This window comes from Dipodomys spectabilis, unplaced genomic scaffold (genome assembly GCF_019054845.1).
Source record: "Dipodomys spectabilis isolate Male_0828 unplaced genomic scaffold, ASM1905484v1 ptg000233l, whole genome shotgun sequence".
In the NCBI taxonomy this organism is placed as follows: Eukaryota; Metazoa; Chordata; class Mammalia; order Rodentia; family Heteromyidae; genus Dipodomys; species Dipodomys spectabilis.
In genome coordinates, this window is record NW_024870910.1 from 1,673,260 (window position 1) to 1,700,865 (window position 27,606).

General features: G+C 42.2%; 1 protein-coding gene across 5 annotated transcripts in view; it reads right to left on the minus strand.

Annotated features, from left to right (window-relative positions):
• Positions 1–4,213: 4,213 nt before the first annotated feature.
• Lrrc28 (leucine rich repeat containing 28) overlaps positions 4,214–27,606 on the minus strand; it is a 62,562-nt gene continuing 39,169 nt past the window's right edge. For all 5 annotated transcript variants that reach the window (XM_042698568.1, XM_042698569.1, XM_042698570.1 and 2 more), the window contains 4 exons: positions 19,265–19,367; positions 14,582–14,757; positions 12,321–12,480; positions 4,214–4,508 (listed from right to left, as the gene is read on the minus strand). In XM_042698568.1, the coding sequence (XP_042554502.1) occupies positions 4,436–4,508; positions 12,321–12,480; positions 14,582–14,757; positions 19,265–19,367 (512 nt within the window). In that variant the 3' untranslated portion in view covers positions 4,214–4,435. The remainder of the gene's footprint in view (positions 4,509–12,320; positions 12,481–14,581; positions 14,758–19,264; positions 19,368–27,606) is intronic.

Consider the following 27,606-nt stretch of genomic DNA (forward strand, 5'->3'; position numbering starts at 1 on the left):
ACCGAAATAAAAGCAAATCTTGAGTCAAAATTGTATTTCAAATCTCTAGCCACAAATGAATTTTACATTAAATAAAAAAATAAAAATTTCCCAGACTGCTCTGACCCAAAAGAGCTACTGGTAACTTGTATTTGTAACAGCTGTATGACTCTAATACTTGCAGATGAAAGAATTAATTTCCCATCTGCCTCCTCAAATAAATTGATACCACATAGAGGAAGAAACTGGAAAAAAAGGTATTTTAAATACAATAGAATTGAGAAAGTAAGCCTAAAATACATTACACATACAGGTATAATATATATTAAACAATGTTGGTAGATATGTAATAATAGTATGCAATAAGTGATTATATACATTAGTATTCATGGATGGTATAGATTTTCACAATGTACTAGGTGAAGAAAAGGTTAGAAAGTGTGCATAAAGTCAGACCAGAGAGTCCTGACTTTTGAGCATTCTAGTCTGTTTTATAAGAACATCTTGTGTGTAGCTTGTTTCTGCCTGGAGGTAAGAAAAGTCACCTACTTAATGCTACATTATCTAAATGTCAGCAAGATGAAGGAACCGTGAGTTCTTTCCCTTTCAGATGAGAGAGACAAAAAAATGACAGGTGTAATTTGCAAAGCACGCTCCTCTAGGGGGAGATAAACCAGTACTACAAGTCTTATCAGGATAGGGCTAGCAAGCCCTAGATGCCATAGTTTTGTATATCAAAATATATTACCAAAAAAATGACAAGAATTGGACTCCATGGAAGTGGAGGAATGGCTCTGGTGTTAAGAGTGTTGTCCTTGAACAAGAAAAAAAAAAGAAACAACTGGACTCCAATGTCAAGGAGGTGTATACACATAAAGCAGGAAATAGAAAGCTCAAGTGAGAATAGAAATAGATTCCAGAACCTGTGGGCCCCTAAATTCTATGTCCTGGGCATGCTTCATTAAGTACTTTATTTGGTGAGACATCATTTTGATACTTCCTTTAGTTCTTCAACAAGGCTTTTCTTTGAAATTGCTGTTTTAAAGTCTCTAAAAGTCCAGTGTCTGGACCTGTAGTCCAGTCCCCCACTTACTCTCTTTTTTTTGCATGCTTCACGGTTTTGTTTTTGGTGTGAAAACATTAAGTAATACAACAGCCAGGCAATGATAGTGTGTACCTATAACTATACTATGATAGGTTGTTTATAAGGAGGATTATGGCTCCAGGACAGCACAGGCAGAAAAGCTCACAGGCAGAAAGCCCCCCTTCTCACCAATAACTGGCCACAGTGCCGATCCTCCCTGCTACAAAGGGATGTACAAAGAGGATGACTGTGGTCCAGACTGGCCTCGATGTGAAGCATCACATCGATGTGAAGCTAACACAAAAAGGGCCAATAGAGTAACTCAAGTAGAGTGCCTGCCTAGCAAGAACCAAAGCCAAATGGAGCACTGAGAAATAATGTGTTGCAGAACTGATACTTCCTTCCCTCCTGATTTGTGCTGTACCTATAATACATGGACACTGACGCGTCTGTTCAGGTAGTTTAGGGATGTAGCTCATGTACTTGAAACCAGTAAGTCTCTGGGTCTGTGCTGAGACCACATGCGCGGTGGAACACCTTCAACCCTCAGCCAGAAAGGTGATAGCTCTGCCTTTGATTTCATCTTCTGCTTCAAGGTCAGAGCATAGGGTGTCATCAGGCATCTCCCAAGCAAGCTCAACTCCTGGCATGTGCAAAGGTCTCCCGATGCTCATGGAATGTCAGAGCTCATCAAAATCCCTCTGCATGCCATACTCCCCAGCTCTTCAATTGTGGGCTTGCCGTTGTTTGCCCCAAAGGTTATGCAGGGCTTTCCAGGAGCCACATGTTAATCAATCGTCTGAGTCCTTTAGGCAAGGATCCCAGAGGAAAACGCCTCTTCACACCTGGCAAGCTCCAGGTCGGTAAAATAAATACAGTTTCACCAGTGAGATCTTCAGGGAGCTGCCGGACAGATCAAATGACAACTCTTGGAAATGAATTCTCTCCAGCAGCTTCCAGGATGCTGCTTTTCAGCTCATTGCATATTGCCGAGTCTCAAGGAGTAGAGATGGGCGGTGGGGCCGGGAGGGGGTTGGGGGAGACTCCCGCAAGTTAAAACACTATAAAGCTTACTGTACACACGGCAACACAGTCATTCCTCTTGAATAAATAAATATGTTTTGAATTGCTGCAGCCTTTAATAATTTCCCGTTCATTCTGACATTTTTGGCCAATTTTCTCCTTGCTTTGACCCAAACATCTAATGCTCTCTTTTCCAACAAAACAAATTTGGTTAAAATAGTAAAGATGCCACCACTGACATTTCTGTGCCATAGTTCAAGCTCAGTAATCTATAAATAACCATTCATGTGTAAATGTGATCAAAGCAGATATAGTGTAAGTTTTAGACAGTGGCTCCACTCCGAGTGATACTGAGGCACAGATAGCAAGGACAATAAATAGTCCATATTCTACTGTGAGGTGAGTGAACCCCCGGCCCCCAGCAATCTTTACAAAGCTCTTAACTTAACTAGAAATAATATCCCAATGGTCCACCTTCCAGCCAGCGATCGATGCTTGTAGCACTGTATTTCCTGTTGCATGATGGGTAGCTTCAGCACACGCCTGTGAAGCTCCACGCCACATGTCTCACCCACCAACCTACAGACATGCAGGAGTTTTGTCGAAACTTCAATTACACCTAAGGATGAAAGGAGTGGCCCATTTTGATACTGACCTTCAGTTCCTATTATATGCCAAGCCTTTGAAATGTGAAGGCCGAACAGACCAAGCTATGAAAGGGACAACAGCAAGTCAGAACAGCACACATTCAGCTGGCACACCTGGGAACTGTGTGCCCTCCGTTCTACGTGGAAAGTCTGCTTTCCGGGCAGCGGATGTTGTGACTGCAAAGAGATCACACATCTGTCAGTAACTATGTAGGATTTTTGGCCCTTTTAGAGCCTACCATTAAAAGAGTTAGGGCAGCTAATAAAATCTCATCCACCAACATTTTTGACGAGCATGAACATTTTTGAAAGTCAGGGTTCTACCAAGCAACCCTTCCCTGTGCTTCTACCAGTCTTGTCTTATAGAAAATTGCATCACAAAAAAATAACACTTTTTTTTTTTTTTAAAAAAGAATCATTTCCCAGCAACCAGATGAACTTGTGGTAGGAAAGGAGAACTGAAATTCAAATTCCATCCTTCTAAAGCAAGATGGACTGCGTGACTCCTCCGTAAGACGAGAGACCCCGGGCAGTGGGAGGCTCCCGTGCGTTCGTTTTTCTTTTATGGACTTTTTTTTTTCTTTTTCAAAAATCCATGGCTGATTTTGGACCTGTTTTTCCTGAACTTTCTTAGTGGTATCTGGACAGTATCTTACATAAATAAGGAATTGAGGGCCAAAATGAAGACAACTTTATCTACCAGCACACAAGTACATGTGTATACCGAGGCTAGACTCACTGGGGGAAAGCAGCAGTGGAAGTAGCTGAGGTCAGGTTTTCATATGTAACAATACTCAAAAGTCACACAGATTTAATCATAAACTCATCTAACCAGCACAGGGAGGTCTTATTTTGTTGTGTTTCCCCTTTTCTTATTTTGTGGAAAGTGCTGAACTCTAGAAAGTAGCTCTTTTAAAGCCTCAAATGTGCCTCAAAGTTCTCATTTATATATTAAAAAATCTTATCTGGAATTAACAATTTCAAAACTTGTTTTCCTGTTGTATTTCCTGTGTATTTCATTATCATCAACATCTGTCGTAAAAATCCTTTCTAAGTCTCTTACTACACTGTCAGCCTTAGAAGGGCTTCTGGAGGGGGGGCCCTGCAGGGGGCGCTCTCCACTAGGGGAGTCCAGCTTTGCCTCTGGCTCTGGGGCTCCACCCTGCTCTAGGGTTAGGGAGAACCTGGGGTTGGCAGAGACTTGAGACTGGGAACTGACAAGTTTCCACTGGAGGAAACATGGAGAAAAAAATCTCTCAGGGGAAATAATCCTCTGGGGAAAGAGGGGGTGGGGTGGGGTGCTGTGTCACTGAAGGTATAGCATTCAAAAGTTAATTTGGCTGTATTATTGAATTAAGAGCTCTTCAGGGACTGCAACTTGCCTTAAATTAGATGTAGGGAGGTTCGACAACTGAATGGTTTACATATGAGACACACTCACATTAAAAGGAAAACAAAAACCACAGAAGACAACATGTCCTTAATTTGGGGGAGGATATATTCCAACGTGGGGGGAAGGGGGAAGGCATTTTTGCTGGGAAGCCCAATCACGACACTTCCAGAGAGTTCTGGCGGCCCCTGTGGTGGACAGTGCAGGGTGGAAGAAGGGCCCAGTCGCGCCTGGCTGGATTCTCGTGGCATGTGCAACCCGCAGGCAGCCACGGTGCCACGCTGCCAGCTCTCCCACGCTCTGAAGCGCTCATTAGCCCAGCAGGTCAAAGGTCTTTAGACACTGGGTGGAACAGCAGTAAGCCACAAAACTGACAGTTGTCCTCCTGGAAGGGAAGAGGGGGAAGGAGAACAGGGTTAGTGTGAGACTAAAGGCTGGATTCTTTATTTCAAAATACACTATGCATCAGTGGATGGAGATGGTATAAGTAATATATTAAGGCAGTTGATCAATAGGAGTTTGGGGAGGGTTGGGGGGGTTAGGAGGGAAGAGAGCAATAGAGCGGGCTGTTCTGATTGCAGTATAGAGTATGCCTGATACTAAATAGAACAGTTCAGTTGGGGAGGGGCAGGTAGGGGAGAAGAGGACCCAGGCAGATGCTGGGTGAGGATTAATATGGTTGAAGTAGCTTACTGACGAGTGAGAAGAGAACAAGGAAAGCTGCTGAAATTGTTTTACAAAGGGGAAGAGAGAGGGACACAGGGAATGAATTTGCATGTATGGAAATGTTATAATGAATACCCTCTCACACTGTACAACTAATATATGATAAAAATAATTTAAAAATCAGACTGAATTCTTGTCATTGGAGACACTTTCTTTGTTAAAACAAAAACACAAACAAACAACTAGGACTGGGTGTTGGTACAGGCTCAAGTTTATAATTCTAGTTACTCAGGAGGCTGAGAGCTGAGGATCATAATTCAAAACCAGCCTGGGCAGGAAAGTCTGTGAGACTCTTATCTCCAATTAACCACCAAAAAGCTGGAAGTGGATCTGTGGCTCAAGTGGTAGAGTTTTAACCTTGAGTGAAAAGCTAAGGAATAGTGTCTAGACCCTGAGTTCAAGCTCCAGTACTAGCATACATACAAAATAACCAACTATGCATGGTCATTAGACTGCATTATAAAAATGGAAATCTCCTTTTAAAGCAGGGAACAGGAAGCAGGTATGTGCACATGTGTGCATGGTATGTGCTCACTCTTGGTGTTGGATGACATTCACCTCAGGAAAAATAAGCCTTTTCCATGGTCTGTTCTGAATCCTGCTTATCAAAATGAGCAGTGCAATCACAGAACTTGTAGTATATTATAACACTTGTACAACAGAAAATGTCACTAACTTATCAACACCACCTTTGTACTGGAGAGCTTAAGCAACCTACTTTTAAGGAATTTATCCTACAGATGTGTTTACTTACAGAAGTAATTTCAGAATTGGATCACGCAGTTCAACATAACAACAGAATCCCCTCAAACTCATGCCTCAACAGAAGCTCCCTGGGGGCCTCAGACCCGCTCTGGTGAGGGGAAGAGCTTCCCCTACTAGCTTCACACATTCGCTATGCTGCATGTTTCTAGGCTTCTCCACTGCCTACTCTCGAGTCTGCCTTCACTGGTGGCCCAAGATCACATCCAGAGGATGGCAGTTCCATGCCAGCCCAGGTAGAGACTCTGTCTCAACGTACAGACCTGAGTATGGTGGTGTATACCTGTTATCCTAGCTCTAGAAGAAAGCAGAAAAATATGACTGTGGTCTAGGTGTATGCCTGGGCAGGAAACCCTATCTTGAAATAACCATCATAAAAAGGGCCTGGAAAAAAATGGAAGTGGTGCTGTGGCTCAAGCGGTAGAGGGCTAGCCTTGAGCTAAAGAAGTGAGGGACAGCGCCCAGGCCGAGAGTTCAGGCCCCACGACCAACAAAAAAAGGGTCTGGGGGTATGGCTCAGCAGTAGAGTGTAACCTCGGCCCACATAGCACTAAGTTGTAACCACTGTATTTAAGCAAGAAAGAGAAGTAAAAGACACACAAGCTGGAAGGGAAGAAATAAAACTATTTGTCTGCAAATGGCACACCACGATTGTCTATGTAGACAGTCCCAAGGCTAGTCTAGTCTTGAACTCACCCCCCTCCTGCTTGAGACTCCTGAGTGCTGGAATTAAAAACATGCACTATCACACTCAGCTCTACAGCAGGTAATTTTTAATGCAACAGACATCAGGGTATGTATATATTTGGATAAATCCCAATTAAAATGAACTTCAGATACTAAACGCGAATATAGTGTAGATTAGTTGACAAAACTCAACTCTCCTTGTGTTTTGGTTTTGCTTTGTTTTTTCAAGGCAAAATTTACACTTAAACCACTCATACACCAAAGGATTCAGCAGCTACTAAAACCAATGAGTTTTTAAAAGTAAAGCTTCCAAGCAAAGCTGCCAGGTCCACAAAGGAATAGGGTTTACACTCCCTGAAGGATAATGCCTATTGCATCAGCACCAACTCTTTAGGATACTGGTTGCTCTATGTGTGTGTGTGTGTGTGTGTGTGTGTGTGTGTGTGTGTGTGTGTGTGTGTGTGTGTGTGTGTGTGTGTGTGTGTGTGTGTGTGTGTGTGTGTGTGTGTGTGTGTGTGTGTGTGAATGTGTGCAACCTGAGGTATCATATCTTTGCTACAAAGAAATCCCAAGGCTAGGGACTCATTATTTGCTTTGGGGAAATTCATCTAATAACAGGCTGTATCTGTTTACTGTATTAATGATCTGAGTTGTTACAAGTATACCAACAAATCTACCACCTTAAGATGAATTGGTGCGGGTTAAGACCTTTAAAATCCAGACCCTGTGGTCTCAGAGGTGAGTTTTAGAGGTGAAACTTTGAGCTTAGCAACAAGGTCTCCCGTTAAGAAAAAAAAAGAGGCTGAGTCCACAAAGAACATCAGACATTACATTTGTGGCTTGAGAAATCTTTGAGCAAACAGGCAAGGCAGAAGAAAGAGCATTTGAGCTCGCTTTTAAAATACAGAAATACTACTGTTCCTTAAAAGAACAAATCACAATGCTGTTGGCACATATTGGAGCTCACAAATATCATAAGAAATGTGGGATTTTTTCCCCTGCAAATGTGTTTCCTGATTAAAAATTAAAAAAAGCATATCTTTGACTCATACAGAGATTCAAGCCAAAAGAAAAATAATATTTGTAAGAGCTGATCAGATGAAATTGCATGCCTGTGTACATATGAACTTAGGGAAGACTCATTTACCAGTCTACTGTATCTGCTTGAGACATTTAAGTTAGTGGTAACTACTTCTTCTGGGAAGATCCTGTGTGTAGGAAAGGCTTAACATGCCACATACTTGTTTCCTTCTTGGTTGGTCAGCTGACTTTGGGAGTGAAAAGTGTGTGTGTGTGTGTGTGTGTGTGTGTGTGTGTGTGTGTGTGTGTGTGTGTGTGTGTGTGTGTGTGTGTAATAATGTGCTTTGGTTATAGCAGAATTTGCAGTACCCAGTGCATAGTATAGCACACAGTAGATGTCAAAACCTAATTTCTGAATGATACATTGAGGAACAAACAGTAAAGAACTGACTTAAATTTGTCGGGAGGCAGGGCAGTATTTTACTTATGGGACATATCCTGAGTCACCTAAAAATGTGTCAATGAATAAATTTTGACCTGGTGGGGTGGGGGTTGGGAGCAGACGATGACTCCAAACAAGGATGCACATGGTTTGTCATTGGTATTACTTGGTTTCATAGGAAGAAAAGTAATGGGCACCCAAAGGAAAGGGCAAGGAAAAAATGAAGTTTCATGTAACTAAACTGGGTAAGAATTCCCTAGTAGAGATCGGTAAAAAGTAAACTACGAGTGAGAGAGAGAAGGGAGTACTAATTGGTTCTGGAAGATGAAAAGAAACTGTAAGAACAAGACAGTCTGCACGCTGTCTAAAGTCTCTAAACAAGGCACAAGAACTCAACATCTGGAGCTCTCATGTTAGCGCGCTGGCCTGGAAGCTAGAAATAAAAGACTATGTGTGTGTATATATATATATATACACATATATACATAAATACATACAGTTGTTTTTTTTAAAAATCCAAACAGAAATTCCTCAAAGAACCAGGCAATGTCATCCCGGGTTTGAAAGCTGCCCGAGTGTGGCCCACGGTTCCATCTCCCCACAGGTGCTGCCGCATCACAGGCTGGGGACAAACAGTGTTTACTGGCTGACTAGATGCATTAACAGAGGAGAAGGTGAGTTTTTTTCTCAGCCATTCACAAGTAACTTGAGAGGAATTGTTACAGGAAACCACTGGCCTCCTAATGTTGTAATAATTAAAAATGGTTTTGATCTCAAAGGCAATACCGTTGCAAAAGTTCGAGACTTCTCAAAGGAAGCCACTGTTACTTGGGTTGTATGGGTCCTCTAAATTTTTTTCTACATATATACAGATGTTTAAATATGTGTTATGTATACATAGACACGAGAATGTTCACGCCCATGACTGACTGACAAAAATCAGATGAGATCACGCCTATTTTTGTGGAATCCATTGTAAAAGGTTTTCAAGTAATCAGAAATATTTCCCTATACCAATCTTTCCTTTTCTTTTTTTAAATCTGTATAAAATTTTAGGCAAAAGATTTTTTAATCCCTTTAAATATGTATCAAAAAGAAACAGTAAAAGGGCATCCTTGTTGAATATATAGGGTTAGAATTTAAAGTCTCTCATAGATCAAGTAGTTCCCCGTAAGAGGTACTAGATGGCTAGGCGCCCCTTCCTTCTTGCTTCGGTCATGAGAGGACACATAAGAAATTGGTTATGCCGGGTGCCAGTGGCTGATGTCTGTCATCCTAGCTACTCAAGAGGCTGAGATCTGAAGATCACAGTTCAAAGCCAGGGCAGGAACGTCCGTGAGCCTCTTATCCCCAATTAAACACCAGAAAACTGGAAGTGGTGCTATGGCTCAAGTGGCAGAGCGCTAGCCTTGAGCTGAAGAGCTCAGGGACAGAGCCCAGGCCCAGAGTTCAAGCCCCATGACTGACAAGAAAAAAAAATTGGTTGTATCCATCTGAAGTTCTTTATTTTAATAAACAAATAATAAAGTTTTCAGAATGAATGTGTGCTATGTGTAGAGGATACAAGTCATGAACTTACTAGCCATTTTTCTCTGCTACGTGCAGTTGAAGGTTTAAAAATAATGCAAAGTATTATAACTTTTTCCTTCATTCTGCATTAAATTTAGGACAAAAGTTAACACTTCCATGGAACTTGGTATTTCAGAAGAATATTCAATATGTTCCCTTTAAAAATAATACCAGATGTCCACATGAATTTAGATACTAGCTGATATAATATATTAGTTTATGACAAGCAATGAGAACTAAGTTGAATATATTACAAAAAGTCCAAAATAATATGATCAAGACTTTTTAGAGTTGGTGATATTGAAAATACTGATTTTATTTTCAGCCTGGAAATTCAAGTATTTTGGTTTCAGTTATAAAAGAAGTACTTTAAAGACTATCATAGCCAACTGAAGTCTCAGCTTTGAACACAGTCTCCCTGCCAATATGGGAGTCTGCTGGATGAAATGATAATGTGTGTGTGAGACCCAGCAGACATCCATATCTTGGCATTTCAGCTCTGCCTCACCCACAGGCGGTCTGGCCTTGTCCAACAAAAGCACTTTGCCCAAGTCCTCGATACTCAATAGACTCATCTTACCAGATTAGTACTATTGTATTTCTATTCTGAAACAATCCAAGCTTATTCATACCTAATTTCTAGTCATAAGTGGGAAATGTGAATGCTAATTATGGTGCCCACATTTCTATAAAAATAACAAAAAATGACTTAATTGGAAGGTTCTACTTTAAGTTCCAATTTAAGCTGGTACAGTGGTTCATGACTATAATTCCAGATACTGGGGAATGGAGCACAGGTAGGTAGGATTGTCATACTAAGCAAGAATGTGAGACCCTCTTTGAAAAAATAACTAAGGTAAGAGGCCCTGAATTCAAACCCTTCTACTGCAAAAAGAAAAACAGAAGTTCATTTTTAAAAACAGCTATTTAAAATTTAGAATTTGGCTACTGAGCATTCTGACTACCCTGTTTTTTCATTTTCCTATTTGCAGTAAGGAAATGTCTTCCATAGTAAAGTGTGTAATTATTATCACATGAAGAAGGTATAGTTCAATAAGATTTTCTGTGGTATCTTGTAAGCATGAAGTTCATTTGCTACAAATACAATAAAATCAGAATTAAACCATCTGTAAGCTATACAGGTAGGTGGGAATCCTCAGTATTTTCTTGGTGTTCCAACAATGATCCAGGGCCTGTCACATGGATGATGGCTGTGAATCCACAAACGGCTAAGTAGACATCTGTTATCCTCCTCCTGTTAATGGAGGGATAAAGCTTAGAGACTCTTACTAACCTCCCCATGGGGGAGCAGGGTGAGAACCTGTGCTACCCACAGGCAGACAGTGTCAGAACAAACTGGGTTGGAGGTCTGGATCAGTCTCCCACTGCAGGACCAATGGCTTATTTGGTGTACAGGGAAAATCCTAAATATTTGCCTTGAGAAATGACCTGTACAGCAGGACAAACATTCTGAGTTTGAGTCTGGGGTTGGTTTGTTTTTCTCAAGACAAGCACCAAGGTTCAGAATATGGCTCCTGTGTGTAGGAAACAGGAACTGAAACCGTACCAAATGGGATTAACCAGAGCAAGAAAAGGATAAACACAGTTTTTAGAAGAAGCAGGTATAGACAAGGAGTAAGTAACCCACTTGTTGTAAATCTATTATGTATAAGGTGTTTGCCTTCTTTATCTGTGACTCATCGCAATGGCCCCCAACATGCAGGAGACTGTCCCCATTTTGAAGCTCAGAGCTCAGCACCTGCCTAAGCTCTCACAGAGGAAGAACCAGGCCTGTGAGGAGCAAAGTCCGTGCCCTGAATGCTTCACAAACTGACTGTACTGCAGAGATGAAGAGATGAAGGAAAGTGTGTGTGTGTGTGTGTGTGTGTGTGTGTGTGTGTGTGTGTGTGTGTGTGTGTGTGTGTGTGTGTGTGTGTGTTGCTCAGAGGTAAGAGTATTCACGAAGCTCTGGGTTCCATCCCCAGCATTGGGAAAACAAAAAGGAAAAGAGAGAAGGAAGCAAGTTGGGAGGGAGAGAGAAAGGAAGGGAAGAAAGGATGAAGAGAAAAGAAAAAAGTGTGAGGAAAATTTTGGAAATTTTTCCATAAAAATGATCACAGTGAGGCCAGGCAAGGTAATAAATGTCTGTAATCCTAACACCCAGGAAGCAGAGTCAGAAGGGTCAAGACTTTGAAGCTAGCATGAACTACAAAGCAAAAAACAAAACCCCTAAAAAAAACAACTCCAACTAACTAAAATAACTGATCATAAAGGAAAGACTAGTTAACACTGACAAGAGTCATAGAGTTCTGTTACCTGGAAAATGGACTCGCCCCAAATACCACATTTAAGAGATAAATGAGGTATTAAATGGCTTTTTTCCCCCCAAACCTTAAATTTTTCCCACTTAGACAATCACACATTTGAGGATGGATAAACCAAGGTGGTGCATGCACATGGGGAGTTTTCACCCCCGGTCCTAGGTTTAATTGTCAGGAATTCTCTTTCTAACCGAGAATCAACACTGAGGTTTAATTTGTGAGCATTCTCAGCGGACTCAGGCATGATGCCAGGAAACAGGGTGGCATGAGCATGCCACACGCACGTGTGTGTACAGGGTGTGCTCATATTCTTCCAGTTAGCAACTAAACAGAAGGGCTGGGTGCGGCCCATTATACAAGGACTGTTTTTCTTGCATCCTTGCTGCCTAGACTATTGTGAACAGGGGCATGGCAGGAAAACATTCCCACAAAGAACGAGCTACCCTGAAGAACACAGTCAAGCTGGTTTTGTGTACGACCGATAAAGGAAGTCTAGCTTTCTTGTAAAGCTGAAATGTGTACTTGTTGTCTTTAGCTGTACCTCGGGAAGCATCTGAAAAAATTCTTGAAAGCTGCAGATTTAACTGTGCTTTCATGCTCAGCCTTCTCTTTCCCCATGCTGCACCCCTCGCCCAGGCATAAACCCTGGTGCCCACTTAAGCGTGATTACCCTTGGTGCAGCCCTGCCATCGGCGTCTCCCTCAAGGGAAAGAGCTTGGGGTAGACGATGGTAAACATGGGCTCGCTGCACCGGTGGCAGTGCCCCAGGGGGCAGTGCAGCAGCTCCAGGAGACTTCTGGGTAAGGAGATCGGAGACAAGAAGTTCAAATCTGGAACACAAGGAAAAAAAAAAACCACACACACATGACTGGAAAAAAAGATTCCCTGAAACCAGACTTTTTTTTCAAATCCTTTTCTTTGTTACCAAATAAGTTTATTCGAACCTTTGTAAAACTATTTAGTTAAAAGTACTTTGTGTTGAAAATTCTGTTATCTGATAGGCATTCAATAAAACTCTAACATTATTAGGAAATGAAAGATTTTTTTTTTACAGTTTTCATACAAAAAGAAAATGAAAATCTCCTCTTTGAAGGGAAACCAGAAGCTGTCCTGAGGTAGAGTCAAGGAAAGAATAAGATCAAATGGTCTTTAAGAACAAGGATCAAAAAGGCATCAATTTATCCAGACAGGGCTTTGCCAGCCTTTGTAAGAGACTGAGAACTGAGAGGCCGGGTCTGAAGTCTATCGCTAACTTCCATTGAACTACCCTAAATCTACTGTTACCTGCCAATCAATCATCAACTAGGGCTAGAATATTATATATGATATGTACATAATATTAGGTATACGTATTTTCATATATACTCTCTATAGAAATGAAACGTGGGCGCCAAGGACAACGGACGTAAAGGACCCACGCCTTTCCGCATCTCACTCCCCTGGGTTCAGAGCATTCTTGGTCTAAGGTACATGCAGGGATGTGGCCGGCAGCAAAACATCCCCACAACCATGCAATCCTGACATAAATCTACTCTGAGGCTATGCTGGTAAGCACCTTGCAGAGACAGAAATGTCCATATTGAGGTAAAATCCAAAACCAAAGATCTTCATCAAGAAGGAAATGCTCATCATCTTTGTGACCAGCTACATCTGCCCAGCTTTGTCAACTACCGGTTGTTCTTCCCCAGCTCTCTCCCAGGTTTTCTCTCTCACCGCTACGTACCAGTTGCATAGTTCATTTTCAACAGGGTCCAGTGAGTATCACTGCTGCATTTGCTCTTCCTTTATCTCTCCATTTCTGTCTCACTTTATACTCTCTGCTTACATTTTAAAAACAACTTTACACTCAATATTGCTGGAAGGGTACATTTTTATAGACGTATATTTGTATATACATGTATGTATGAGTATATATATACATAAGACAAAACATTGGTAGCTTTAAAAACACTTAAATGTATTTTTATTAATAAGAAATTTTGCCTTAATAATACTGCCTTATACTTCCCTGTATTTGGTGCTGGGATTGATTCCAAGGCCTCCACATGCTAAGCACGGAACATCTACACTGAGCTGCCCACAGCCCCGCCTAGTGCTTTCTTGGGGTATTTTAGATATATGCCCCACAACACTATAAATACATGTGCTTTGAAATTCTTTCCAAAACAAGACTTGGCACACTGGGGCAATACTACCAAAGGTTCTTATGTTTCTCAGATGTGAGGAGACCACAAGGGACAATTCTGCTCTGTTGAAGAGATGTTTGACTTTGCATTAAGGATAAGATCTTATGGCCAAGGGTCACTTCCATGTAGAGTGTGTACAGATTCTACACGCTCATTTCCTTCACTGAAGTATGGTTTTAACTTCAGTAAGTATATATAAAGAAGGCAAAGAATGCATCCTGTGTTTGGGGGCAAGGAACAAAAGGACCAGTATTGAAAAAATACTAAAAATATTGAAAGGTCCAGTCAGGCACTGTGTTACATGCCTGTAGGCCCAGCTATTGGAAAGCTGAGGCAGGAAGATCTCTTGAGCCAAATGGAAGTCTCACAAAATTTGATGCACATCCTACAAAATTAAGAAAACTGAGAGAAGGGGGTGAGGTTGGGAGACATGGGGGAGAAGGACGAAAGGGATGACACTGTTCAAGATGCAGTGTGCACATAAACTATTTTGTGGAATGGTAACTCTTTTGTACAACTACTTAAAGAAAGCAAGGAGAAGTAGTAGAAGAGGAAGGAAATGAATTCTATTGCACAACAGTGTGAATACACATAATCCCACCTAACTAGATGTTTACACAAAATAGTAAATTTTGTGTCACATATCTTTTACCACAATAAAAATGTTTTACAAGATGTCAGCCAAGCCAGGCAGTATAAAACACACTTGACTGTTCACTGAGAGACGCAAGAGAAGCCTGTGTACCTTTTAGAAACATGTGGTAGGTGTGATAGAGACTCCTCATGGCCAGCTCCTGCAGGGGCAGAACGTGATCTTTCTCGGTCCCTATGGCCTTCACCTCGGCTGGAAGGAAGACGGTCAGCTGCCCCGAGGAAAAGGAGAGCAGCTTCGCCTCAGACACTTGGATGGGGGCACCACAGCTGCAGAGAGACACATCCAGTGCTATCAGGACCAGGGGAAGGAGAAGGGGCTGCACCCACGTCTGGGAATGTGGGACTACTCAAGTGCCCACTGCTTTTCATTGTGGTCACGTGCTGTCCTGGGCCCCATTCTGCATCCTGCCTCAGAAATGAGACATCTGTCTGTTAGACTGAAGCTAAGTCATGGCACTTCCAACAGGGATGGCTCTGAAGGAGCTGAGATTGTCTCTGAGAACTCTCTTTCCTCATTTTGCTACCTTTTCCCAATGGAAGCTGATGGAATCTTTCAAATTTAATGAAAAAAAGTAGCACAGGTTTTGTGCAGCAAAAGCAAAGCCCACAAATATTTCAAATGGCAGACAATAACTTTAGTAAAGAAAAAGATTCTGGCCAAGTTTGGCCCATTGCCTACAGCCACCCATAACCAGAAGGCAGAGATGTCCTTGTTCCTTCGGTCACCAACCCTTAGCAGTCTGGTCTCACTCTACCTCCCCTTTAAAAGTTCTGATATTTTTCTTAGATGGCCAACCAGCCAGTAAACTTGGCTCTGTGAACATGATCTAAGATAGTATCTCTAACCCTGAGCAAAACCAGCAATGATACATCAGCACAGGCCTGGAAGGCAGAAACCCTGGACTCATTCAATTGTTAAATGTTCTTTCATTTGTTCCTTGCTTCTCTCCATCAGAACATAGCTGCAGAGCACTGAGGTTCAAAAACCAAATGAAGCCAAGTGCTGGTGGCTCACTCCTATAATCCTAACTACACTCAGGAGGCTGAGATCTAGAAGATCAATGTTCAAAGGTAGCCTGGGCAGAAAAAAAAATGAGACTCCATCTCCAATTAACCAGCAAAAAGCTAGTCTAGCGGCATAGCTCAAGTAGTATAGTGCCAGCTAAGAGTGTCAGGACCCCCTCCCCCCCCAAAAAAAATGAAGGGCTGGAGGTGTGGCTAAGTGGGCCTGATACAATCTAGTAATTTCAAGGCCTTAGGTTCAACCCCACTACTGTCAGGGGCACATACCTGTCATCCCCAGAGACAGGAGAACACAAATAGGATGCCTGAAGTCCAGGTTGGATCAGTCATAAATCAAGACCCCAAAATAACCAATACATAAAAGGACTGTAAGTGTGGCTCCAGTGGTAAAGTACCAGCCTAGCAAGCTCAAAGTCCTAGTATTGTCCCTGCCCCTCAAAAGGGAAAAAAACTGAAATGACCCCCTTTGCTCAGGAGAGGAATTACAACACAAGTGCTCTGATGTGGGGTGGAGAGCACAGGACCAGGGGAGAATGCCCTGATTCCAGCAGGGCTTGTATATGTGTGAGGGGAGGAACAGGGCATGGGCAACAGCAAAGGACGCAAGATTAGGGCTCTGTCTGCAGTTTCAGGAGGGCTGGCAGGAGGGACCAGGGTTTGAAAGGGTAGAAGGAGGATTCCAAGAATGCTAGCAGAACTAAACATTGAGAGGGCTTTTATTCACGGGTGCGATGGTTAGATGGTTCTTACAAAACCATGTGGCCACAATACGGTGATCAGGGAAGAGACTAGTAGCAAAGAGGTAATAAGGAGCATCGACATGGAAACAGGAATGCGGAAGTCGGCGTGGTAGGTAGATGGTGTGGAATAGCCATTTGGATAAAACCCAAATAATTCATGCTTTCAAACTACTCATACCTTGGTGGGGGGAGGGGAGAAGGAGGTGCCTATTTTGAGTAGAAATGTCACTAACTTTCAGAAGCAGGAAACATGGGGTAGGCTGGATTCAATCCACCCAACCACATCTTTCTCACACAGAGCTGTTTCTGTTGATTTGAACGTAAGAGCTCTGGTCTTTTAGCCACAAGTGTGTTTTTAGGTTATTTCAAAACAATCTAATATGGTACATTTAAATTGTAAGGAGAAAAACACAGCAATAGGTCTTCTCCGTCTATCTACTTTTTTGTCAGATGGGGTTACACAGTACTTTAGTGTGCTTCTGAGGGGACAGAATCAGGGTTTGAACTCAGGGCCTTGGGTTTGCCAGACAAGGACTCTACCACTCAAGCCATGGCCCCAGCCTCAAGGTGCTTTTGTTCATGTGATCTTTCAGGTTAATTAAAGAAGATTTAAACAAATCTTTTTACTAGTCTCATGATATTTCAGAATGTGCAGAAATCATAATTCCTCTAATGGGGATTTTGGCCTTGAAAACAGAGATCGCCTTAAAAAAGGCTGTAGTATCCATTTTTCAGCTAAATGCGGCCTATACATCTATAATCCCAACACTCAGGAGGCTGAGGTAGGAAGATCATGAGTTTGAGGCCAGGATAAGCTACACAAGACCCTGTCTCAAAAAACACCCCTCACAAAAAAACACACAAACATTTCCTGTGGCATGATCTTATCATTATCATTTTACACTCTGGCCAATGTGCATAATGAAAAGTGTCACCATGGTTCTGATTTTGATCACCTAGTTGATGGTGCTTAATCTTCTGCCAACAGTCACCGTCACTCAGGCCATTTCACCACTGGGAGAATTAGGCTGTAGGACTTGCTAGGGTTAATCACAGCTACAGTGAAACCAGCTGTGGGAAAAACTCACTGACCTAAAAACATCAGGGCACATTCTATACCTCTATTTCAGTAGCATCACAGAAGCTTCCTGAAAAAAAATCTCTCACCAGCCATCTCATGCAGGCTCTGAACTCACTTGTGCTATCCCAAGATAACAAGTGTATAGGAGTTCTAGGGGAAGGGCATGATGCCTAGGTGCTCTCTCTGGAGCAATCAGGGCGTATGGCATTCCCTGGAGGTGGCCAATGGGAGATGGCTGTCCTCCCCTCTCTTCACAGAACTACATGTGATGTGTGCCAGTTATGCAGGACCTGGGAAATAAGACAGGACAAGTCAAGCATGCTGGTGGAATAGTCTTAAAGGAGGTCCTTTGGCTGCTGAGCTGGGAAAAGTAAGGCAGGAAAAGTAGTGGTGGAAACACTTTGGATTATATAGGAGAGGTGGAAGGCATCTTTCTAAAAGCTGACTGAAGAGGAAAGATTACTGCTGTTCTGAAAACAAGACTGTCAGTTGTCATAAAATGAAATGTCTGGTTGCTAGAACCATGAGCCGTACTGAAAGACTATGTCGAATGTTAAGTTTTAAGTATTTCCAATTGATAAAGTCTGTGACATAAGGGTTATAACTAGTGAAATTATCATTGCAATGAAATTCAGAGGAAGAAAAATGTTTAGCAATGCTGATTTCTCTACTTTCTGTGTTGGAAACACTGTTTCTATGGTACATGTGTAGCAAATCAACATATCATAGCCTCAAATATATACAATTTTATATCAGTCATAGCTCAAGGAATGTAAGGGGCAACTCAGAATATGCTTTTTCTGGGCCTTGTCCATCAGCTGACACCAGTGCTCTTACCTCGCATCTGTGCCCTTTGATCTGAGCCATTCTCTGAAGCAGTCACTTTACAATCACCTTGGGCTCCAGGAAAGACAGGATTCACCAAGAGCATCTTATGACACAAGGTAAACTGCCCCTCAGGCAGGCAATGCCATCTCCTGATTGGGTAGAGAAAAGCAAAACTGCTCCTCCCTCCAGTGGAAGCAGTAATAACTTCTCTGGAACTTCTCGAGTGACAAAGACCGAGCTAATGGTCAACTAGGCCATGCCTGTGACTTGAGCCTGTCTTCACAAAGCAGACTTTATCACCCCTTGCCCCTAATTCTTTGAGTTTACCTGGAAGCCATTGTCTGTACTCCTGAAGATGACTGGAGAATTACTGGAGTGCTGCCTTCCCATGGCTGCCATGGAATAAATCTCCTTTTGCCCTTCACCGTGTCTCTCTATTTAGCCTAGGGGAGTGAGTGGCTACACCTAATATGGTACTCTGGACTTTGGGCCTGGGGTCTGAAAACCTAGTTTCATGACATTAGGTAAAAATTAAAGCTGTTTGGAAGGTGTGGTGGCTCACGCCTATAATCCCAGTTGCTCTAAAGTCAGAAATAAGGCAATATATTCTCCCTATCTTGGGCAAACAAAGAGAACAAGACGTCAGCTCCACCAATAGCTGGTGTAGTGGTACATATCTGTCATCCCAGCTACATGCAAAGTGTACATGGAAGTGTCCTCAAAGGGTGTACTCAAGACCCTACTCAAAAGCGGCTAAAGCAAAAAGGGCTGGGGGCATGGTTCAAGTGGTAGAGAGCCTACCTATACCATGTGAAAGGTACTGAGTTGAATTCCCAGTACCACCAAAAAATAAAATAAATACAGCTGTTTATATCCACAGGAAAAACAAAGTAAGTACAGATTCTTTTAACTGTAATAAACTACTGACTGAACCTATAGTTCAACAGCTAAATTTAACACACAATGTTCTAGGTTGCTTGCCCAACAGTCTTGGTCCGGTAAGATATTTGGTCTAGCGTTATTCAGGCCGAAGACAAAATTGACTAGAATGAGCAAAAGCAGTCCATCTGTTTTTAAGTGCCGAGAGAGACATGGACCTTACCCACTGCACCCGATGACTTTATTGTACAGGTAGGAGGGCAGGCCTTTCAGGTGAATATTGTTGTCCACATACACATACTGGAGCTCTCGAGACCGACCTAAATCTGGATTAGAGAGAGAAGGGCTGTCATTCTTTTCAGTAGGCGCCATAATACTGTGAACTATGAAATGCAGTGCATAGCATTGGTGCTATTTAAACATTTCTATTCTGGATGACAAAATGTGGTGGATTTAAATTCCGAGTGGGAAAGCATACCGACTGCAGTGTTAGGTTCTGGCTTGCAGACAAGTTACCCCGCCAGTCTAGATTCTGATTTTCTAAAAGTACATCGTGAAATCACTGGGGGTAGAACATGAATGCATTTCCTTCCATAGGAAAATTCTGTGACCTTTTTTTAGGCATGTCCATTTTAGAGACAGTTTCTGTAGGTCATTCATTTTCTCTTTTTCCTCTCCATAGAACATGCTACACAAAGTATAGCAGACAGGTCCACCCAAACAAGCTGACTTCTGCTCCTGATGAAGTATGTCTGCTTGGGCAAACTTCTGCTTTGCCAATCCTTGTAGGTCCAAAAGTGTCCTTCCCTATAAAATCTGGTTTTCATAAGAAAGCCCACTGAGCCTGGTTAGCGAGACCTCACTTCCATATCTGAGCACTCTCAACAACTGATCATTGTCCTCCGCTGTCTCCCGGGTGATGTCCACTCCTGACCTGTCTTCACAAGAACTCCTTTACCCACTCCGTAATTTCCTACATTCTGACCCCCACCCCGCTCCTTGGTTATATATTCCCAAGTTAGCCCAATATCTCTCTACCATTCTAAGTCCCCACTATAGTGGCCTCTCTACCTATTTAAATCGTTCCCAATAGTCTACCCCTGTGAAAAGTTTCAAATGGATGGAGATCTTTTGTCTGGTTTGATACAAAGACGAGGTGGGCAATGGAGGGCTAGGGATCAGGGTTGGTCAGGCTGGGGTCTCAGGAGCCAGGCAGCTGTGGGAGTGGGCAGGTTTTCCCTGTGGCTGCTGCATGGATTAGAAGTGAGGCAGAGTCCAGATCCCAGGCTAACCGGGCAGTGTGAAGGTGGACAGCACCTGGTGCCAGTGAACAAGGACTAGGGTGGAATTACCTAGAATGAGAAGAGGTAAGCAAGAGAGTCTGCAAGAGGACAGTTTTGCCAGAAAGAGGCAGAACTGCCTATTTTCCAGAGTGAGCAGAGCACTGGGCAGGGGGGGGGGAGGGGAGAATCTGGAAAAAACTTGGTGTGGAAATCAGGCCCAAAGTCCCACAGGCCAAAAGACAGCAGAGACCAAATGTCCAGGCCATTACTTCCCACATGCCAAGCAATGGGTGACCAGCTGTGTTTTCCACTTCTGGCACTTTTTGTCACAGAAGCACACTTCAGAGTCTGCAGTAGCCTTGCTCAACATTTTGCTCCCTGAAGCAAAAACATCATCTGTGAAAGGACTTCCAGGCTTCTGCTTATACAAAGAGAAAATAGGAAAAGGTTGAAGATCTCTTTCTCCAGGTTTGAAGAGAGGAAAAGGCCTAAATTGAAATAGTTAAATAAGAAGGGTCTTAGATGCCTGTACATTTCAAAACATAAGCTGGGTGCTGGAGACTCATACCTATAATCCTAGCAATTCAGGAGGCTGAGAGCTGAGAATCACATTTGAAGGACAGCCTGGGAAGGAAAGGCTGTGAGACTCTTGTCTCCAATTAACCACCAAAGGGCTGGAAGTGGAACTGTGGCTCAAGTGGTACACTGCTAGCCTTGAGCACAAAATCTCAGGACAGCATTCAGAACTTCAGTTCAAGTCCCAGGACTGGCACAGAAATAACAACAACAACACACACACACAGTACACATTCTCTCTCTCTCTCACACACATACACACACACACACGCACACACGCACACACGCACACACACACACACACACACACACACACACACACACACAACACAAACAAACCATAAACTATTTTCCCATATCAAGGATTTTTAGGTACTATGCCAGGCCTTGGGGATATAGGTATGAATACTACATTAATAGGTGGCAACTCAGAATAGAAAATGACAACTGAGATATGACCATTGCTATTAGAAGCTGGGACAAATCTCACAGCTCGCAGATGGGTTCTGAATAATTTATCACCCAGGGTGGGAGGAGAGGTTGGTAAGGAAGGGCTGGGGTGAGGAAGGGTTCCTGGTGGGTGAAGAGGTTAAGAAAGGGTTAACTGCCTCCTCTCCTTACCACTATTGGTCCTGTAATAATAATCCTGTCTGGGACCAACGATGGAGCAAGTTACACAAAGGGACAAAATTTGGGAGCATGGGGGACAGGTCCCAGAGAGAGAGGTGGTGGGAGAAAGGGAAATTTCTGGGCTACTGCCTAGATGCCCTTTCCTAGTGGGGAGATCTTAACAGTACCTAAAAGGAGGCAGAAATGATGGATGTGATTTCAGGGCTCAAGACAAAAGGCACAGTGGATTCTCCATTTCCCTCTTTGGGATTCCTCAGGATAGGGGAAGACAACTTCCTGTCACAGGGGCTCTCCCAGCAGCCTCACAGAGGAAAAGAGGCCTCCGGCCACAGCCAGGTGTGTAAGCATCTGGAAACTTCTCCCCGCCCCAGGTGAAGCCTTTAGGTAACTCCAGCCCAGTGACTATACAAATATCCTCTTCTTCTCCAACACGTGCCTGCTACATTTTACCACCCTCCAAGGATCTTGTCTGCAGCACTGCATGGTATTTATCACATGGTGATTTTTCTATTACCCTTTTTCTTGCTACAATTATTAACAGAAAAGTTAGAGGCCATAGCCTCTAGAGACAGCCAAGGACACAGAATGGAACCAAGTGGATGGGACATGTCACTCCTGTAATAGACTACTGAAGAGCCGCACAAAGTAAGAGGGACGACGTGCAAAATCATACTACAAAGTTCAATGGACGTTGACACTTAACGATGTAGCTTTGCCTTCTTTCCACTTAGAGGAAAAAAAGATGAATAGTTAATGATCTGAAAATGCTATTTGGTTTACATTTTGCCTCAGGTTTTCAGTGTAACAAAATGTGGTGTGCACCTCTTGGTTAATAGTGAAAGACTTAGGTTTAAAGCTATATCAAAACTAGTATCATCTGTGTTCAAATCTATTCCACATTGCCCAGCATACTGCCTTGTGGATGTGGGTATTTAATACACTTAAGCTTTCCAAACAGCACAATCTGGCTGAGACTTACTGCTTCTGGTGCTCTGAGCCAGTCTCCTCTCCTGCATTCTGAGGTTAACAATACCTAACTCACTGTCTTGTTAAGACAATCCAGCAATGGAGATGGTGCTGAGCTCGATTCCCTGCAAAGCCAAGTGCTGCTCAGGACATCTTAGTCCTTTATCTCCTCTTCTGAACATACAGAGATCCCGAAAGGGAGTGCAGGATAGGGAAGAGAACCAGCTGCTCAGCATTTTAGCTGGTGCAGCACAGCCTGCTGGTGAGGCAGAGAACAAAATGCCAGGCAAGGTCACAGGCTGTGAAGGTCATGCTCCCACAGCCTCCTGAGAGACTGCGCTCAGCTAGCTAGGAAGCAGTCTGCTGGCAAAAGCCCAAGCACTGTGGGAAGGTATTTTTCATCATAATGAGTCAAAATAGGAGTATCTGCTATGAAAAAGCTTTGAGATACCTCTTATATGCTTAACAGAAAAACTTTACTCACTTTGGAAGAGACATTTATTGGCTATTAAGTATTCTGTTTTTCCCCCTTCTATTAATATTAATGTAACAGTACTTTGTAACAAATATACCATGCATTAAAACTCGTGTGTGTGTGTGTGTGTGTGTGTGTGTGTGTGTGTGTGTGTAGGTGTGTGTAGGTGTGTGTATTGTGGTATCTAGGCCTGAACTCAGAGTCTCTGTGGCTCTTGCTCAGCCTTTTCTCTCTAGACTGGCATTCTAATCTGGAGCCATGCCTCCAGTCCAGCTTCTTTGGTTAACTGGACCTTAAACAGTCTTTTGTGCTTGGGCTGGCTTTGAACTGTGAGCCTCACATCTTAGCCTCCTGAATAGACAGGATTACAGACTTGAGCAGCTGGTGCCCAGACTTCCATGCAATCAATAACATTGTAAATGTGTGTGCAAAAGTGTTCAGTATGTAAAATGTATAAAGCAAGAGAGTTGTCCACTTGCACAGACCTTCTCCTTGTGGCTTTTCAATGTACTCTATTGAGCTGAAAGCATTTCCCTATTTTCTTTTGAAAGAATTAGGGAAAGCCAGAGGCCCTACTTGAATTCTTTCCTTTTCAATTCAAGGCTCTAGCATTGCTGAAGAATCAAAGTTCTCCTGTGAGCTGAGGGCTCAGCTTTCCTCACTATCTGGGAAAGCAAGCGTGCAGGACAGCACAGGCCAGGCCAGGACCTGTGTCTGCTGCGCACTGAGTAGGTTAAAATTCACCTTTCAAAGGGCAATGCATTCCCTTCCGCAAGACGATGGGGCGATAGAAATTTCAGCACCAGGGCAAGCCACCAAAAGTGGCTGTTTGGAATGCTCTATCAATGTTAGGCCCATTTTCATAGTTCAGTAAGTCAGAGATAATATGAGTCATAATTACAGCATTTTAATTGCTATAAAATATCAGGTTTTCCACTAATGAATTCAGAGTAATTTATCACATATTTCAAAATAATTTGTAAAATTAAATTACCTATATCATGTCCTCTATAATAAGGACATGTCAACTACGTTTTCAGAATAATAATTTTTTAAATACACACACATACATGCAGGCTCCATTAAACCTTTTATATTATCATAGCCATTCTGATCTATTCAGATTCACAAAATAAAATCTCACAGTGAATTATAATTTAATACAATACTTATACACTGTAAATTAAGGTACAATTGTTAAATTTAAGTGATTACAATGACCAAAGGCTTCTTCTGCTGTTCATCTAACTATTCATGCCCCAGCATCTCTATTTCTGTTGCAGTTAAAAGTATCAAAGGAATACTTATCCGTGATGGGCTAAGGTGCTAGGTGTTCTGGAGCACAAGAAGGAAGATACAGTCTCTATCATTTCTTTCCCTTGTTCCTAGTCATTGCATACTGTACATTTGTTGACTGGCACATTTAAAACAGCACAATACTGCTATGACATAGGTGTTGATATTACCCTATTACTGAGATGCAGATTAAATAACCTTCCTATGGCCAAGGTCATACCACTATTAAGAGTCAGAACTGGGATTTGAAGGCCCATCTACTTGCTTCACCACGTGTGTGTTGAGGCTGTCAAGCCTCTCAGAACGCCATTTCCCTTCAAGCAGGGTATCTCCAGGATGCCTTGGCCTAGCAGGAAGCAAGAGTGATGGGGCGAGAGAGGGCAGGACACTGCACTAAGGCATGCAGGGGTGATGTCAGAGCTGGGACTTCAAGGAGGCCTTCTAAGAAGACAAGTGATAAACGATTTCTTTGCTTCCTTTAAAAGATCAGGAAACTAGGAAGCCAGTCCTGACTTAAGTGAGCTTTAGGGAAGAAGTATGGAGCTATATGAAGAATTCCTTCAGAGATGATTCTCGGGGAAGAAACTTCATGACTGCCTGGCAAGGCATGGCAGGCAGAAGCGAGGAGCAAAATGTCTCCCCCTTGCATGGCACCCTCAACTGTTCCTTGGTTGAATTTGGGCTTGTCTCTGTTTTGAACTTCAGGACTTCACTGAAAATGGTGACTGATAGGAATCCTAGATTCTTACTTTTAAGTTAATTGACAACATCTTGCAGACATTCCTAGTACAGTACATTCTCGTCACTATTAAAAACAACAACAAGTGTAAGTTCCAGAACCAAAATAACAAAGACTTTTGCTGGCAGACGCTCAGCTTGAGGCTACAACCCTCACACTACTTCATCCTACTCAACATCCACTCTGTGTCTTTTGAAGAACTGGCAGCCGTTCTTTGCTTTTAATTGATGTTTAGAAGAACAAGGTTCCTTTTCTTCATATTAATCCCTTCGCACCCCAAATCATACTCTCAAACTTAGTGAAAATACGTATTTGTCCACAGAAAGCTCAATCTAGAACACTTCGGTAATCACACATTAGCACAGTCAGCCAGCAGCCAGCCCACATTTGCAGAAGCCATATAAATGATCCTGTTAATTTCCTAAGAAAACCTAAGGCAAGAATAAAAAGCCTTATGCAATGAAGGAAAACTAAAGCACTATTATAAAACAGAAAAGGCTCAGTTAGGTAAGTAGCACAAGTATAAAGAAAGGAACTTTTGTCACAAATATCTGAAAAAGCTCAAAAAGGAGCACTGAACGTCAATTTCCTTGAACAAATTTACATTCCAAGGTTATAACTACTCTTGAAATAAGACCTGTCTGCACTTTAATTTACTAATTCTCTCCCATTTATTCCTATTATTAGTCTTTTAGCTTTGTTTACAGACTTTCTTTACTTTTCTAGTGTATCTCCTTTGCATTATTTACATTTCTACTTACTTTTTCAGTTCACTAATTTCTCCTTTGTTTAGAGCTACCCAACAATTCCTATAGAGCACGATTTTAGTCTCGTGTTTGTTGGGTCTCATTTTAGGAAGCAGATATAAAACCTTTCATTCAAACAGAAGCCTAACTCAACTCCTGGGATATTCAGTTTCTATTAGAATAAACTTGCTAGCAACTGAAACTTATTGAAGGCCACAAACTGGGAAAATCAGTTGCATTACAATGACTCAAGGCAGTCTTCAAATAGAAATACATGTGCATTCACAGTTCTCTAGAGACTTAGATTAACTGAATGTATATGTTACATTCATTTCTAAGTCTGAGATTAATAAATTATTAACTGATGCATGTATGGTACCCCATAAATATGTACAATTTTATGTTTTTTATGAATCAGTTAAAATAAACTTATGTTAAAAAATGAATGATTAATCTCTATCTAGCCTTAATACTAGTTTGAAGCACAAATAATTTCACTGTGTGGACTTAAATATTTTTAGCTGAAAAAAATGGAAATAGCAATTCTCCTAACTTTCTAAGCAAATACAGAGAAAGTAGGAACAAGAAGCAATAGAAAGAGTAAGTACAGTTAACAGCTTGGACTTTTATATGATATTTACATTATGAGAAAGACATTTAGTGTGTACTCTGAAATGTCTGGGAGTGAGTTTCTAAAGCTACACCATTAACTTCTACAACCCAGATGCTTTGTATATAAGGAGTTCAATTTCCTATAGAGGAAAAGCTAACTATTGCACTACAAAAAACAAGTATTCTTCAGATGTGTGATAAAGGGTCAGTTTTATACCCCTCTCTGTTTCTCAATGTCTGACAGAACACAAGTTCCATGACACACAGAAGAGCTCTTCTAAGAAAGTGCACTGTACCACTAGAAAGACTAAGGGGCAGCTCATTAGTATCGCTGCTTACTTTGGGGTTGTTCCATGGTGGTCCACGCACAGACTATAGAGCTCAGAGCTACACATCAAATGTTCTTGGTTAAGAATTCATCCACTGCTTTCTGGGTAAGTATCCAATAATGATTCTATCTGCTAATGTGGGTGTGCATTTTTCTTAGACGACAGAAGTTACCAGCATTTTCTGGGAGCAAATGAAAGGATGCTTTTCCATAGCCAATGTGTGCATGAGCAACCTAACAATCCCCGTACCCATTATTCAACATGACGTAAGCAATAAGCACTCCCCAAATAACTGAGCTTATTGATTATGAAAGGGCTAACAGGGGCAACTGGTAATAGAAACTTTTCTTTGTATTTGCCAAGAAGCAAGTCACAATTCAGTGAGCGAAGTTTGAAGATCGTGGTTAACTTTCAAAGCACTGGGCTGTGAGAACTGCTTTTTTCTTTCTCTGCTGATAGTCACCACTGTGAGCAACGCCTGTCTGTAGACTGATCTGCCACTCAATTGTCATGGCACAGTAATAATAGGAATGTCCTTTTTTGATGCATCTTTTCATCTTAAGAAGAACACAGCCAAAGTGTCTTAATGGATTTGACAGTGTTACAAGAGACTTAAGAAGAACATACTCAAAGAAACTGGTGGGCCAGTATTATAAGTGATTCAAGTCACCCTTACATTCAGCCTCTGTAGCTGACTTCTGAAGCAGCTATAATCTGACAGCTCTTTAAGACAACTACAGATCTGCAGTGTGAGGTCCTCTGAAGAAGGCTTAGGGAGATGGAGACAGGATAACCTGAGAAGTCTTTGTACTGGTTAGACTTATGACAAAATACTTGACAGAAAATTTAACAGGAGGAGAGGAAATGGCTTGCTGTAGCTCACAGGCTGAGACCCCATCGTGGCGGGGATGGT